At 39.3% G+C, this 12,500-nt stretch overlaps 2 protein-coding genes across 3 annotated transcripts in view; one reads left to right on the top strand and one right to left on the bottom strand.

Moving 5' to 3' along the window:
- Positions 1-2,661, top strand: part of LOC132848026 (peroxiredoxin-6-like) — a 3,957-nt gene extending 1,296 nt beyond the window's left edge. Inside the window, exons 2-5 of the mRNA XM_060873537.1 lie at positions 57-213; positions 495-641; positions 735-881; positions 1,887-2,661. Coding sequence (XP_060729520.1) covers positions 57-213; positions 495-641; positions 735-881; positions 1,887-2,015 — 580 coding nt within the window. The 3' untranslated portion in view covers positions 2,016-2,661. The remainder of the gene's footprint in view (positions 1-56; positions 214-494; positions 642-734; positions 882-1,886) is intronic.
- Positions 2,662-3,291: 630 nt separating this feature from the next.
- Positions 3,292-12,500, bottom strand: part of fggy (FGGY carbohydrate kinase domain containing) — a 10,588-nt gene continuing 1,379 nt past the window's right edge. For both annotated transcript variants that reach the window (XM_060875179.1, XM_060875180.1), the window contains exons 3-16: positions 12,400-12,500; positions 11,054-11,205; positions 10,644-10,732; positions 10,355-10,470; positions 10,022-10,150; positions 9,791-9,894; positions 9,445-9,552; positions 9,169-9,230; positions 8,929-9,079; positions 8,510-8,584; positions 8,280-8,400; positions 7,198-7,292; positions 5,812-5,873; positions 3,292-4,249 (exon numbers count right to left, since the gene is read on the bottom strand). The exon at positions 12,400-12,500 is cut by the window's right edge and continues 11 nt beyond it. In XM_060875179.1, the coding sequence (XP_060731162.1) occupies positions 4,138-4,249; positions 5,812-5,873; positions 7,198-7,292; positions 8,280-8,400; positions 8,510-8,584; positions 8,929-9,079; positions 9,169-9,230; positions 9,445-9,552; positions 9,791-9,894; positions 10,022-10,150; positions 10,355-10,470; positions 10,644-10,732; positions 11,054-11,205; positions 12,400-12,500 (1,477 nt within the window). In that variant the 3' untranslated portion in view covers positions 3,292-4,137. The remainder of the gene's footprint in view (positions 4,250-5,811; positions 5,874-7,197; positions 7,293-8,279; positions 8,401-8,509; positions 8,585-8,928; positions 9,080-9,168; positions 9,231-9,444; positions 9,553-9,790; positions 9,895-10,021; positions 10,151-10,354; positions 10,471-10,643; positions 10,733-11,053; positions 11,206-12,399) is intronic.

Here is a 12,500-nt window from a genome sequence, read left to right as displayed (position 1 = left end):
TGACTGGAGTGCTTCATTGTGTCTGTTAAAGCTCTTTCTTATCTTTCCTTCAATAGCTGGGGCATCCTGTTCTCGCACCCACGGGACTACACGCCGGTCTGCACCACCGAGCTGGGACGAGCAGCCGTGCTGAGTCCACAGTTTGCTAAGCGCAATGTTAAGTTGATAGGTTTGTCCATTGACAGTGTTGAGGACCACCATGGCTGGAGTAAGGTAGACCTTCTCATCTCCCATGTAGCTGCAACCCACCCATCCACTCACCAACACACACTTATCCATTCATAATTCCATTAGCCCATGAATCCACCAACCCCCAACCCACTCACCCATCGATGCACATCCTGAACTATTTTATTCTTTTTAAAAAAAAAAAAAAAAAAAAAAAAAGCAGTGTGTTAATCAAAAAACAGAATTCAAAAGCACGTGTAGCTTCCATTCATTGCCAGCTTTGTTTCATTTCCACTGTTGTTTGAACTCACCATATATTTTTTCAGGACATCCTGGCCTACAATAATGATGAGACCGTCTCCATCTTCCCGTTTCCCATCATAGCAGATGCTAAGCGTGAATTGGCTGTGGAGCTGGGGATGTTGGATCCGAATGAGAAAGATCAGACCGGTATGCCGCTGACTGCCCGATGCGTAAGTACAACTACACATCCAGTCTACTGTGAAAGTTTAGTGTGAATAAAATGGCGCCTTAATGCATTCCAATCTCTCTCTCGTTTGGTTTAGGTTTTTGTGATTGGTCCTGATAAGAAGTTAAAGCTCTCACTGCTCTACCCGGCCACTACGGGACGCAACTTTGACGAGATTCTACGAGTGATTGATTCCTTGCAGTTAACAGCGAATCAGCAGGTGGCGACACCTGTAGACTGGCAGGTCAGAACTTGTTATGGTTTATTTTACTAACAAATGGTTTATATTTTTAAAACATTAGCATGTTACTTCAACCAGGATGACTGAAGATTACATCACAGCACTGATAAATTCTAGATTTTGATTGGCCAGGAGGTGTTGATTAGTTTTCTAGAACTGTTTTCTAACTTTCTAACTGTTTATCTGTCCTTCCATCCATCCACCTGCCTGCCCATTCATCCATCCACCTGCCAATTTATCCATTTGTCCATCCATCCATCCATCCATCCAAAAAAATAAAAAATTATTATATATATATATATATATATATATATATATATATATATATATATATATATATATATATATTATCATCATTATATATATATATATATATATATATATATATATATATATATATATATATATAATGATGATAATAATAATATAATAAAAGATTCATTCATTCATTTTCTACCGCTTATCCAAACTACCTCGGGTCACGGGAATCATAAAAGATTAAACAAAAATAAATCATAATTTTAATCACTGTTAAGTGATTACAGGTTTATTTTTATTTTTATTTTAAAGCATCAGTTTATGTCTTATGTGAAAACCCTTTCATGGCTGGTGGCACCTCTGGTGTGACCCTGCACCTCTACCCTGTAACGTAGATCGTTTCTCCGTAAGAAAAACCACCAGCACAGGAAACAACACACACACACACGCAATGCAAAAACACACGCACACACACAAACACGCCTGAACAAGTGGCCTTTAACCCTGCACCCTTAATGAGCTGGTGTGGACAGAAAGATGGAGATAAAGGTTTTTGGGTTTTTTTGGAAGTTTTAATCATTTGAAACTGGATGCATCTATCCATCCATCCATACATACATACATCCATCTATCAAATTACCAGGGATGTGTTGCTAGTTGCCAGAATTTTCCTTTCACTTTTAGTTGCTATGGTGGAACAAAATTGAAGTTTTCTAATTTATATTTTCTTATCATCTGTTTTTTATATAGTCTGGAAATCGGGTCATGGTTCCTCCTAGCATCCCTGAGGAAGAAGCCAAGAGAATGTTCCCTGCTGGGGTGTACACTAAAGAGCTTCCTTCTGGGAAGAAATATCTGCGCTACACACCACAACCATGAACAGTGGAACCTTGCTTGACAAACCATAAGACGAACCTCAGCCACCCATCAGAGGACCAAATCCCTGGACAAGACTGGGAGACCAAATGCAAACTGCTTAAATAAACAAATGTGCAGCACACTGAGAGTGCTAAATGATTACATACTGTATGCAGTAGACTCGGGATTGAACTCAACAAACTACAACAAACCTGCAAACGAACATAACTACTTACCGATCACCAGCGAGATATCTACTGCACCTTTATGACTTCCATAAAAACAATGTTCCTCAGAACTCATACTGGCTTCAGACATGGTGTAACTGTCATACAGTTATACATTGGAGTGCAGAAGTTTGCACACCATTAAAACAAGACAAAGGTAATAAACTTTAATGTAGAGCATTAAACATTCGTCTTGAAAGTGTTATGTTGTGGATTGTTGCAGGACATGCCCATTTTGAATTAGTATGGTTTGGGAATGTTAATTTAATTCATTTTTATTACAGAAAACGTGTTCTTTCAAATACCCCGGTCTATGTATTTAAGGTTTTCGTCTACTCTCAGATTATGTAACTCTAAAGAAAATGATGTTGTTGTCCTACAAGAATAAGTTGACCCAGATTGACCTTCTGTATTGAAATAAAAGTCTTGAAATTTCCTCACTTCACCTTCACTTATTATTTTTTTAATTCAAAAATGTTGATCATTAACATTGATGCTGAGAGAGTAAAACGACATGCTGTCAGGATGTGAGGCGCATATTCTGGTTCCCCTGTCAGTCACAGCCACACCAGCCAATCCTGGGTCTTGTATGTAGAAGTGGACAGATGTCTCTGGCTTCACCTGTCTCACGTGTTAGCCTTTACCCTCATTGGTTAGTAGCTTTAGTAGACTGAGGTCCCTACTTCAGTAGTCAGGAAATCGATTTTAAGGGCTGAATTCACTTGAATTGTTGACTCCCTAAAATAATCCCACAATGCACCAGCAAAAAAATGAAAAAGAATACGAGAGAATAAATTTAAGCAGGTTTATACAGAATGTCTGGATATTCTGTACTAGCAGAGAGGCCTATATATGATATTTATAAAATGCAAAAAAATATATATCTATATTTTTGTTTGTTTTTAAAACTTGACACGTATTATTGTAATATTGTCCTTAACTTATTATTGGCTCCATATGCAATATAATAATAATAATAATAATAATAATAATAATAATAATAATAATAATAATAATAATATCATAAAAGATTACACAAAAATAAATCAATTATTTTTATTTATTTTTTTATTTTAAAGCATCAGTTTATGTCTTATGTGAAAACCCTTTCATGGCTGGTGGCACCTCTGGTGTGACCCTGCACCTCTACCCTGTAACGTGGATGAGTTTTCTGTAAGAAAAACCACCAGCACAGGAAACAACACGCACACACACACACACACACACATGCATACATACAATTAAAGCTGTTACTTCCTGTAACATGCCTGAACAAGTGGCCTTTAACCCTGCACCCTTAATGAGCTGGTGTGGACAGAAAGATGGAGATAGACGTTTTTCTTTTTTTTTTTTTTTTTAGAAATTTTAATAATTTGAAACTGTTGATTCTCTCATTTCAATTCAGTGAGATTAGTAGAGATCTTAATGATTACTTAAATCTGAACTAGTGCATGGCTCGAGCTGCGTGAACGAGAACTTGTGATCTTCAGTGTAGAGAAGATGAAAATCAGCTCCTGAGGGGATGTGAGTGCAGATCAGCGCTGCGTTGGGATGCGAGTGAAGATGTGCAGGATATAGTGTTTGAAGAAAATCCCTCGCTCAGCTGTTGGCGGATTCGTGTGAGCTTGAAAAGATTTACAGAACACTGGCTGGCTTTGTGGCTTTGAGCCTGTCGGGTTTAAACCCGCGCATGCACACACACACGTCTTTGCGTCCGTCAGCATTCACCATGCTGACGGCGGTGAGGTAGCAGGGATGATTTCACCCAATTATTTAATCTTACATCTATTATCAGAGGTCTTGATTCATCCGCTGTCAGGGTTTGGTGGTTTTTTTTTTGAAACATCGTGAGAAGCAGCAAGGCCACAGAGCCAATGCCCACAGATGAAACCGTAGCTGTGCTTTCAGACAGACTTTCACTTCCTTACAGCAGAGACAGCATGAGAAGGACAGTCACTCATCAGCGCCGCATACTCTCTTTGATGGGCAAAGAGACGCAGGAAGACGGCGTACTTCTTCCTGTAAAAGCTGACACACACACACACACAAGTTCATAAGAATAATGTCAAGAAGATGTACTGCAGCTTTTTGTTCGACATAAACAAAAAACTATATAATCAATGACGAGTCCAAATAATCTGTTGTGACCGAGAGAAATCGTAACCTTCCTGACAACGAATGACGCGTTGTCCTTTTTATCCGTTTATTGTTACATGTAATGTTGTGGAACATCCACCATGCGATTCTTGTTCTTGGCTATAAACCGTCCAGATTTTTTTTTTGAAGGTAAAAATATAAGAAAGAAAGAAATAATAAACAAAAAAAAAAACACAAAGCACTGACACTGGAGACTCCTTCCATTAATGTACACATTTATCTCATTATCAATATGCATTTCTTTAAGAACTTTGTTTAACTTTGTCCCCGTGCGAGCTGTTAGTATAGAAACACTAACGGTCAGAGCTGATGCTCTATCGGCCAATCGGAACGCGGGACAGGACCCGACACTATTGTGTGAAATGTGCGAAGGTTCGTCTCAGGTAAATGACGCCGCAGAGAATCTGAGCGTTTTACTGAGAGGTGTGAAAACCACAGGGGTGATCATTTTAAACCACAACGACACCAAAACACCTGAAATCTCAATACCAGTAACACAGAGCGCTTCGGAAGTGTGTGAGATCTGTTGCTATTTATACACAGAGATCATATCTTTAACTCAAAGCACTTCACTCCAACTGTTGGTTTGCTCAGAATTTAAATATTAATTAAAAAGCGATTTATAATAGATAATAAAACCTGCTCAGGTGCAGAACTACGGACGTCCTAAGAGGCCTTGCATTATTATATCTATTCTTTCTTGTTTTGGCATGATAACGACTTAATTTTCTCGTTAGCTCTGCATTGTTAATATGTAAACTTGAAATACTGTCACTTGTTTTAACTGCTTCCATTTTAACTGTGCTTCCAGACACAGCGGCTGGATTAACCACAGTAGGGTCGCTGTACCGTATTGTCTTCGCCGATAAAGATGCAGACATCACAGCCACCTTCTTAAGTGTCGGAAATTATCGATCACGTGAGTCCCTTGATCAAAGTAAAAGCGCATGAGATCATCCATGATGCTGCTTTACTGCGCTTTTTCTGCCTCTAGTACATGTTCTTATGCAGAGATCAAGAGAAAATTAAGTCGTTATCATGACAAAACAAGAGAGAAAAATAGAATAACGCATGACCTCTTAGGACTCCTGTACCTGAGCAGGTTTTATTATCTTACACATTTATTTTGCTCTTTCGCTTATTTGTCGATATCCAACCTATTTTTAAAAAAATGTGTTCAGTGTCTCTACATGCTGGTTTTCAGCTGATTGGAGGCACAGAGGCGCTGTTGAGTTTCGGATCGGATTTCTGTCGGTAAGTGACTAGTCGTAACATTGGAACATTATTTTAAACTGTTGACAATCAGCGCTGTGTAAAACAGTGTGTTTTGTTCCACACATATGAATAAATAAATGTATCATTTACTTTAAATTTACTGATCAACAGATGGAGAAATTGGATCTGATTGGATTTCCATACCACACATCTCTCACCTCTCGAGCTCGAGGTTAGGTCGAACCACTTGTCCGACTTTGCCCATTTTCTCCATGGCTTCCTGAAAGAAACACACACATGTGTGATTAAGCTCAGCAGACTTTCTTACGTGTCTTCGCTCTTGTTTCCATCAGCACCGTTCATCAGACCAGCACAATTCTGATCCCTCGCTGACCTTTATGTAGAACAAGGACGTCGACTGAGGCGGTTTGGGATGTGGGTTAGTGATGTCATGAACACACTCGATGCTGCACGTCTGTCTTACACGCAAGATGGGGAAATGTCAGCTCAGCATGCGCTGAAGCTAACAAATGAGGCCAAGAAATAATAATTAAAAACTAAACGGAAGTTCAAAAAATCACCTTATATTAATGAATGCAAATTAAAAAGGAATAAAAAAAAATAATTAAAAACCGAATGAATTATTTATTTTAAAAAAGTAATAAATAAAAATAAACAAATATAAAAAATATTTTTGAAAATAAACAAATACAAACCGAATAGAATATTTCTAAATAAGTTAATAATAATAATAATAATAATAATAATAATAATAATAATAATAATAATAAATATAAAATGGAATATTTAAACATTTTATTTAAATAAAAAACAAATGGAATTGCATTTGTTAAAAAAAATAATACATAATACATATAATACAATGGAATATTATTTTTAAAAAGCAATAAAGAATAAATAAATAAAAAATGACTATTTAAAATAAAGTATTCAAATAATATCTAAAAACTGAATCGAATATTTCTTTTTTAAAAAATAGTAAATAATAATAAAGGAATAAAAAAAAGAAACTGAACAGTATTAATAAAAAAGTATTAAATACTAAATAAAAATTCAATGAAACATTTCCTCTAAAGTAATAAATAATAAATGAAAATGAAATGTAATGTTAATTATTATTATTATTGTTATTATTATTATTATTATTATTATTATTGTTATTGTTGTTGTTGTTGTTGTTGTTGTTATTGTTATTATTAATAATAACAACATTAATAATAATAATAATAATAATAATAATAATAATAATAATAATAATAATAATAATAATCTGTAATTAAAAACAGTGGAAATTTAGAAATATGAATAAATACTGAATAAACTGTATACATAAGGTTGCTTTTTGTATATTTTATTTTAATCTGTCTATGTGGTGGGTTTGTTTGCGAGTTGAGTGAAAGGGTTTTGTGTGTTAGGAACATGAGAGAGATTATTAAAACATCTGAGGCCAGACTGCACTGAGCTGACAGGAAGTCAAGAGTCACTGAAATAAGCTTTAATAAGTCTTTACAGCTGTGGTGACGAGGAAAGCAGCTCACAACATGTCAATAGTGATGATGATGACGATGATGTTGTATGTTTACCTGAATGGTGTTGTAGTCCTGTGAGGCGCAGGCACCCAGAATAGCAGCTCCAACCAACACGGCCTCTCTCTCTGCAGGCAGGACAATCGGTAAACCTGCACATCATCGTTACAGAGAGAGAGAGAGAGAGAGAGAGAGAGAGAGAGAGAGAGAGAGAGAGAGAGAGAGAGAGAGAGAGAGAGAGAGAGAGAGAGAGAGAGAGAGAGAGAGAGAGAGAGAGAGAGAGAGAGAGAGATGAAGGGGGGGAGATTGTGAGTGTGTATGTTTGTGCATATGAAAGAGAGCGAAAAAGAGAGAGACAGAAAGAGAGAGAGAGAAAGAAAAAGAGAGAGAGAGAGAGAGAGAGAGAGAGAGAGAGAGAGAGAGAGAGACAGAGAGAGAGACAGAGAGAGAGAGAGAGAGAGAGAGAGAGAGAGGGAGAGAGAGAGAGAGATTGTGAGTGTGTATGTTTGTGCGTATGAGAGAGAGAGGAAGAGAGAGAGAGAGAGAGAGAGAGAGAGAGAGAGAGAAAGAAAGAGAGAGAGAGAGAGAGAGAGAGAGAGAGAGAGAGAGAGAGAGAGAGAGAGAGAGAGAGAGAGAGAGAGAGAGAGAGAGAGAGAGAGAGAGAGAGATTGTGAGTGTGTATGTTTGTGCGTATGAGAGAGAGAGAAAGAGAGACAGACAGAAAGAGAGAGAGAGAGAGAGAGAGAGAGAGAGAGAGAGAAAAAGAGAGAGAGGCAGACAGGGACAGCGAGTGAGACAAAGTGAGACAAAGTGAGACAGATCATGTGTATGTATGACACTTTGACCTTTGCACTTTTTCATTGTAACTTTGAACAAATGTTTTAAACTCATGGTATCTTAAGTATGTAACTTAGTGAACCAGCATTAATGTATTCAATGTTAGAGATTTAAGCACTTATGTACGTCGCTCTGGATAAGAGAATCTGTCACACGCTGTAAATGTAAATGTAAATGTAAATGTAAATGTAAATGTATGTGTGTGTGTGTGTGTGTATGTGTGAGAGGGGGGGGGGGGGGTAGACACGCATCACAGTGTGATCTGTTGTTCAGTATATTCAGTAACACTTTAACACTCTTACCCGTCACATTGGCGTGCATCTGCACAAACAGAGGGTTCTTACTGAGTCCTCCACACAGGAACAAGGTGGTGATGTCATGTCCTGCTTCCCTTAATGCTTCCAGGATGTGTCTGGTGCCGAGCTGTGAGGAGCAACGATCATAAATCACAAAGAAAAATTACAGCAGGAAAAATAAGGTGTGGTGTGTAGTGGTGTTTCACAGGTTCGAATAAAATCTCAGTGAAACTCACAGCAGTAGCTTGTACAGTAGCGAGGTAGAGACGAGCCAAGTCTCCCAGCGTCTGAGACAAAGACAGACCAACAACCTGCACAGAACAGGACGATAATATATTAATCAAGCATAATAAAAAAAAAAATACAATCCTTAAAATAAAACACACACAGAACCAAGTATTTGTAAATATATAAAATGAATAAAAATGTCTAAGTTAATAGTTAGCTCAAACAAACAAAAAAAAACACACACATACAAATAACACAGATTCAAACGACCAACTTTTAAAATTGTAATAAAATATTTCTATTATTATGCTCAAAATTCTAGAAGGTCAATATAAAAGTACTATTATTATAGTTTATTTTTATTCTATTATTTGTATTTTTTTTTTTTTTAAATGACTTAAATGTCTTAAATGGCTAGGGTGTTTACCATGCCTTTCAGGCTCTGGTCAGCAAGAGGCGATCGGTTGCCATGGAAATCGGGCCACACGTGCAGGCCGGCGGTCAGTTCGTCGGGGTTCTTCAGGTCTTCGGCCATTTCTTCGAGATATCCATTCAGGAATGAGTAAATGTTCACACCACTGAAAAGAGAGACAAAAAACCCATTAGATTTGGAACCACTTGTAATGAAAGCCTACAGTAGTGATGCAGTCAAGACCAGTGAACTGACCTTTTCTCTGCCCGCTCCTTTAACTGAGAGAAAGCGGCGTGTCCTGTCACCACGTGATCGATCTGTGCAGAAAAAATAGCCAAAAGCTCTGCTTACGCTATATATAACCAAAAGTATGTGCACCCCTGACCATCACACTGTCATCAGTAAAACTGACAGGTACAATAAATAAATAAATAAATAAATAAATAAAAATCCCAGAATGTCTCGATAGTAAATTATGGACACAACAGAGAGGAAGAAACTGTAATATATCCTTTGTACTGTTGGACCGACCAGTTTTCCTGTAGCGCTCTGACCGCCTTCGTTAAGCCACAGGTCTGGAACCATGGCGGACAGATACGGACCCCACACACCTGGAACAAACAGAGGTGTCTGGCTCACCTGCAACACACACACACACACACATGCACACACAAAACAAGGCTTGAGGCTACAAAGCATGTCTCTGGACTGGAGGAGGAAACCAGAGAACCCTGAGGAAACCCCTGAATATCGGGCAAGACAAGCAAACTCCGCCCAAACAGCAAAGAAGCCGGATTCGAACTCGTGACATGGAAGTGCGAGGCAAATGTGATGTCCACAATACAAACATAATTACTATGATAAACGATAAACTCACAGCCATGTGACAAGAAGAGGTTCCACAGATCAGAGCAAGGCGCGACGTGATTGGCTGACTTCCACACGGCAGGTGATGGCCGCTCACATCCGCTCCGATAACGCCTAGGAAGTTAAAGGGTTTTTATAAGAATTATCATAATAATTAAAATTCCACTGCATTTTATAACACATTTCCCATGATGCCTCCGTGGGTTGTCATAAACAACCCTGTAGTAACAGTATAACTGACCCAATCCTCCTGCATGGGCGTCGATCAGAGACCCTCCCACAGCTGTTCCCGCCTCCAGACCTAAATCCGCTGCTGCCCCCGGAGTCAGTCCTCTTTCGAGCGGGCTGCCGGGACGACACGTCCACTGTCCTACACATAACGCAGGACGAGTGACACGGACAAAACAACGAGAGGAAGAGATACAGCTCACGCAACAGAGACACATTTACAGTATTCCAACTAGGATTGGAGTTGTGTTTCTCTCTCTCTCTCTCTCTCTCTCTCTCTCTGTCTCTCGCTCTCTCTCTCTGTCTGTCTCTCGCTCTCTCTCTGTCTCTACCCCACAAGACCTACCGATTTTTGAATGATTATTCTCAGTCAAGTCCCCGAGACCGACGGTGGCCAAAAAACTGTCGTCCCAACCGTCTAGCGGCGAATAAGTCCACTTACACACCAGTGTGCAGAGTGATCTGGGACACAGCAGAGAGATGAGACGACAGATTAGAAGGTGATTTTCTCCATTTACTCATAACACACTCCAATACATCAATAAAGCGGTTTGTAACCTGCCTGTGTGTGTGTGTGTGTGTGTGTGTGTGTGTGTCAATTCGACGTAACCCTTAGAGAGGGAATAAAATCTCACCTTGCTAACGAACCTGTTGCCTTCCAGGATAAAAAGTCTGGCAGGTCGAAGAAGTGTGCAGCTTCCTTCCAGCAGCTTTGCCTCAGATTCTAACAGAAATACATTCATATGAAAAGGACAGAACACAGAAATAAACAAATAAATATATAAACACTCATCCAGATTTATTGTCCTTTCCTATTAGGAAATTTTCTAAATCTTTTCCCCCTAAAAGGTCACTGTTTTATATAATATAATGGAACACTGGTACAAAAAAAAAAACATTTAAACAGATTTAGACAATTTATAGCATCTTTATTACTGATATCCAAATCTATTATGTCCATAAGATTACAGGCGTCTCTGCTGGTAGAAACAAGAACCAAGTAATTATAAAAATAATAATAATGATAATAATAATAAATGTGAACCTCTTTCAGCCACAGTAACTTTGGAGGCTGCATTTCAGGAGACATCACACCTCCCACAGTGCTCAGGACTCGATGAGCCATGGCTGTGATGCGAGATGCTTGTTCCATGGCTCTGTGGTCCATCCACATGATAACGTTCCTCTCTGTGACACCTGCAGAAGAACACAAGGAGATGTTCAGGGGATGTAGAGGAGATGTGGGGGACATGTGGTGGAAACATAGTCAAGTCAAGTCACTTTTATTGTCACATCACCACTGAACATGTGCCTTGGTGAGTGAAATTCTTGGGAGCGAGCTCCAGAAATTGCAGAAACATACAGGTGAAATTAACAGTTGAAAATGTGCAATATGATCATACATATAGTCGGTACACACAGTGTACTATTAGACATACTTACAGTAGCACTACATATTATATGCAGTATGTACATACAGTATATATATAAAGGTGCAACAGATGTATATATAAAGATATATATAAAGATATAAATAGATATATAAAGGTGAAATCATGGGTGTGCATTGGATGGTATCCAGTGGTAACAGATAGATTATTGTATTAAATGCAGTGTGTGTATAGTCCAGTATTGAACTGTTGGAGTTAAAGTGCAGTGTGTGGCATACCATATTGTGGAAGTAGGGTGTATTAGTTATGACTGCTAATTAGTCTGAGAGCCTGAGGGAAAAAGCTATCCCTCAGTCGGCTAGTGCGGGATCGGATGCTGCGGAGACATCTTCCTGAGGGGAGCAGAGAGAGCAGTCTGTGGGACGGGTGGCTGGAGTCACTGATGATCCTCTGGGCTTTCCTTATACACCACCTGGTGTAGATGTCCTGGAGGGAGGGAAGCTCACCTCCAACAATATGGCTGGCAGTTTGCACGACACTTTTCAGAGCTTTAGGGTTGCCAGCGGTGCTGTTTCCAAACCAGGCAGCGATGCAGCCCCTCAGGATGCCCTCTATAGTGCAGGTGTAGAATGTTCTGAGGATGCTGGGGCTCATTCCAAACTTCTTCAGCCGTCTCAGGAAGAAGACATGGAGGAGACGTGGAAATGACGTGGAGGACACGTGGAGGAGATGTGGAGGAAATGTGGGGGACATGTGGGAGACATGTGGTGGAAACATAGAGGACACGTGGAGGAGATGTGGAGGACATGTGGGGGACATGTGGGGGAGATGTTTGATGATTGAAGTTAGGTTTCTCTCACTGACTCCACACCTCTAGCTCCAGCTGTTTCAAAAGCAGTAAGTGTAACGTAATGCACTTTCACACAAGATGCCCACCAGATAGATGTGAAAGTTTCAGGATGAAGAGCTCGAGCACACACTCATGTCCTGAGTTACTCACCGTCTTCATTAACAGCTACGGGCTGAAAGTTCTGGTCCAGAACCACCAATGAGCATGTGGCATCAAATCCTATCCCTCTCACACGTGACTTCACAATGCCT

This window comes from Tachysurus vachellii, chromosome 7, assembly GCF_030014155.1.
Source record: "Tachysurus vachellii isolate PV-2020 chromosome 7, HZAU_Pvac_v1, whole genome shotgun sequence".
NCBI lineage: Eukaryota > Metazoa > Chordata > Actinopteri > Siluriformes > Bagridae > Tachysurus > Tachysurus vachellii.
The sequence above is the reverse complement of the archived record's forward strand: the minus strand, read 5'-3'. Positions and strand labels throughout refer to the sequence as shown.